This window comes from Parasteatoda tepidariorum, chromosome 4 (assembly GCF_043381705.1).
Source record: "Parasteatoda tepidariorum isolate YZ-2023 chromosome 4, CAS_Ptep_4.0, whole genome shotgun sequence".
Classification (NCBI taxonomy): Eukaryota; Metazoa; Arthropoda; class Arachnida; order Araneae; family Theridiidae; genus Parasteatoda; species Parasteatoda tepidariorum.
Window position 1 is genome coordinate 97,646,390 of NC_092207.1, and position 3,344 is coordinate 97,649,733.

Below are 3,344 nucleotides of genomic sequence, written 5' to 3' on the forward strand. Positions count from 1 at the left end.
TATTATTATTTAACTTTCTCCCTTTTTTCATTGTTCTGTAATTTTTTCTATGTTTTCCCTACATTTGTAAATATATATATATATATATATCTATATACATAAAAATCTCTTGTCACAGTTTTAGTGGTTAAACTCCTCCTAAACGGCTGGATCGATTTTGATGAAATTTTATATGTATATTCAGTAGGTATGAGAATAGGTTTATAACTAACTTTTTTTTCATTTTTTGGACAGATTTAACGTATATTTTAAATATATCTTTATTTAATCATATTCCAATCCAAACTAGACATAGAAACCTGATAAATCAAAAAGTAATATTCACGCACGTTGCAACAATTCACTTTAAACTCTAATACTTATGCTCGCCCTTTAAAGAAGAGCATCAAATATATTTGCAAGTATGTGAATAAAGGCAGTGATATGGCAGTATTTCGAGTTGAAAATATCAATGTGAATGCTATTCCAGTGAATAACAACAATGAAGTAACGCAGTACCAAATTGGCCGGTACATCAGCTCCAATGAAGCTGTTTGGCGGATCTTTGGTTTTCCAATTCTTGAACGGGATCCAACCGTTATTCATTTAGCCGTCCATCTTGAAAACGGTCAACGCGTATATTTCACGTACGAGATGAACGAGATTGAGCGAGTCAAACACTACACTCACCGAATATTTTGGATTGTGTAATCGTGCGGATGCTTTTGGTGCCTTTGCACGGGCATTACCCTACTCAGAAGTACCACACTATTTAACATAGGCTCAAGTAAAAACCAATGGACACCCCACAAGCAAAGCACACCGGTTGATGAATGTCCCGGTTTATTCAAATCAAACGTCTTGGGGAGAGTATTTACAGTCAATCCAAGGCAGACTGAGTGCTTTTATTTTCGACTGTTCTTGGTTAATGTCACCGGCTCATTGTCATTTCAAGATATGCGTAAAGTCGATAGACATCAGCATCCAACGTATAAAGATGCATGCCTTGCACTCGGTTTGCTGGAGGACGACAACCAGTGAGAATGTATGCTTGCTGAATCAGCATTGAACTGTACTGCAAGGCAAATTCGTCTACTATTCGCTATAGTATTAACCACATGTTTCCCGGCCCGTATAGAAACGTTATGGGATAATCACAAACATTTGATAACCGATGATATACGGTATCAACATCGCACCCGTTGCAACGATCTAACGATAGCATTCAGCGATGCTATGTGCAATGAAGCACTGATTGCTACTGCGGATCTTTGCATTATTATTGCCAACTTGCCACTCAGTCATTTCGGTAAGCCTTCGCCAAATTGAAGTGCATCTGATTTATTAAACACTGACATGAATCGTGAACTTCAATACAATACGTTAGAAATGGCAGCGATTGTTACTCTCAATGTTCCATTAATGAATGAGGAACAAAGGAACACTTATGACCGCATTATGCTCGCAATTTCGGCAACGAGGTGGATTTTTTTTTTGATGCACCAGGTGGAACTGGCAAAACATTTATTATTTCGCTAATTCTCGCTGAAATACGATGAAATAATGGCATCGCGTTGACCGTTGCATCATCTGGCATTGCGGCAACTTTACTGCATGGAGGCAGAACAGCTCATTCATTATTTAAGCTGCCACTAAATATTCAAAATAACCCAGATGCAGTGTGCAACATAAAAAAGCAATCGTCCATGGCCACATTGTTGAAACACTGTAAAATTATCATCTGGGATGAATGCACTATGGCACACAAACATTAGCTTGAGGCGTTGAACAGGACATTGAAAGATATAAAAAGCAATGATAAATTATTTGGCGGCACACTGTTACTCCTTTCAGGTGATTTCAGACAAACACTTCCCGTCATTCCACGTTCAACGTACGCTGATGAGATCAATGCTTGCTTGAAATCATCTCCACTGTGGAGTAAGGTTGAAAATGTTCAACTAAAAGTAAATATGCGCGTCCAAATGCTTCAAGATCCATTTGCTGAAACATTCTCAAAATAAATGTTAGATATCGATGATGAAAAAGTTACTAAGGATGAGACTGGATGCATAAAATTACCGGACGATTTCTGCACAATCATTGATTTACAAGATGCTCTCATTAACCTAATATTTCCCGATGTACAAGCACACCGATGTTCACTGGCAGAAAGAGCGATTTTAGCAGCAAAAAATGCTGGCGTCAACGAATTGAATCTGAAGATACAACAGTTATTGCCAGATAACTTGGTGACACATAAATCCGTTGATGCAGTTTGCGATCCCATTGAAGCTGCGAATTTTCCAACAGAGTTTCTAAGCTCATTGGATTTACCAGGCATACCACCGCATAATTTTGTACCCAAAGTTGGATCTCCGGTTATTTTGCTTCGTAATTTGAGCCCACCACGGCTGTGCAATAGCACGTGATTAGTCGTTAAAAATTAATGAGCAATGTTATCGAAGTCATTATTTTAGATGACAAATTCCTGGGTGAAAGTATATTACTTGCACAATCCCTATTATACCCACAGATGTGCCGATTCAGTTTAAACGCATTCAGTTACCCATTAGATTTGCATTTGCAATGATTTGCGTCTTAGATTTGAGCACACCATGTTTTTCACACGGACAATTATACGCTCTCGAGTGGGCAAACTATCCAGTTTATTTGTGTTAGCTAAAGATAGAATGACGAAAAATATTGTACACTCCATTGCACTAAGAGATTATTATTATTGACTAATATTTTCAGAATTCGTTGTATATATAATTTATGAAAAAAATTTTACTATAAATTATTAAAAAAAACTATTATTTGGTGTGTTATTATTTTTACATTCCGTCATCGTTCATAGCGCTCCATGCCTCTTCCATTCATATACCACATACGCACACGCTTACATTAAATAAGATATATTTTCATACTTTAGAAATAATTCATGTGGCAAAACAACGTTTGCCGGGTCAGCTAGTATATATATATATATGTCTNATATATATATATATAAATGAAACGTGCTGCGAAAATTAGAATAATTAGAAACTGTCACGCATTTTGGTAAAAACAGGAAACCATCTGCTTATTTTATATGAAACATAACTGTGCATAATAATCCTGAAATTGCTTAAGAAGTGTCCGGAAATCATCGTATCGCATGAATGAAAGCACACACACACACACCTGCTTATAATTGAAAATATCACTTATTTAAGAGAGAGACTTTGTATCATTTTTTGAATATAATCATGAATCCAACATCCAGTGCCCCTCTTGAGAGTCCGAGACAGCTTATCACTGGTATGTTTATATTTTCTTCCAAATACTATAAGTTTTGTTTTGTCTTCTGATCTATATGAGCG

General features: G+C 36.5%; 1 protein-coding gene across 1 annotated transcript; it reads left to right on the plus strand.

The window, feature by feature from the left end:
• Positions 1 to 423: 423 nt before the first annotated feature.
• Positions 424 to 2,411, plus strand: LOC139425474 (uncharacterized). Its single transcript, XM_071180413.1, has 3 exons — positions 424 to 607; positions 1,834 to 1,920; positions 2,011 to 2,411. Exons 1-3 carry the CDS (start codon positions 424 to 426, stop codon positions 2,409 to 2,411), a joined length of 672 nt encoding a protein of 223 aa, XP_071036514.1.
• The last annotated feature ends 933 nt before the right edge of the window (positions 2,412 to 3,344 follow it).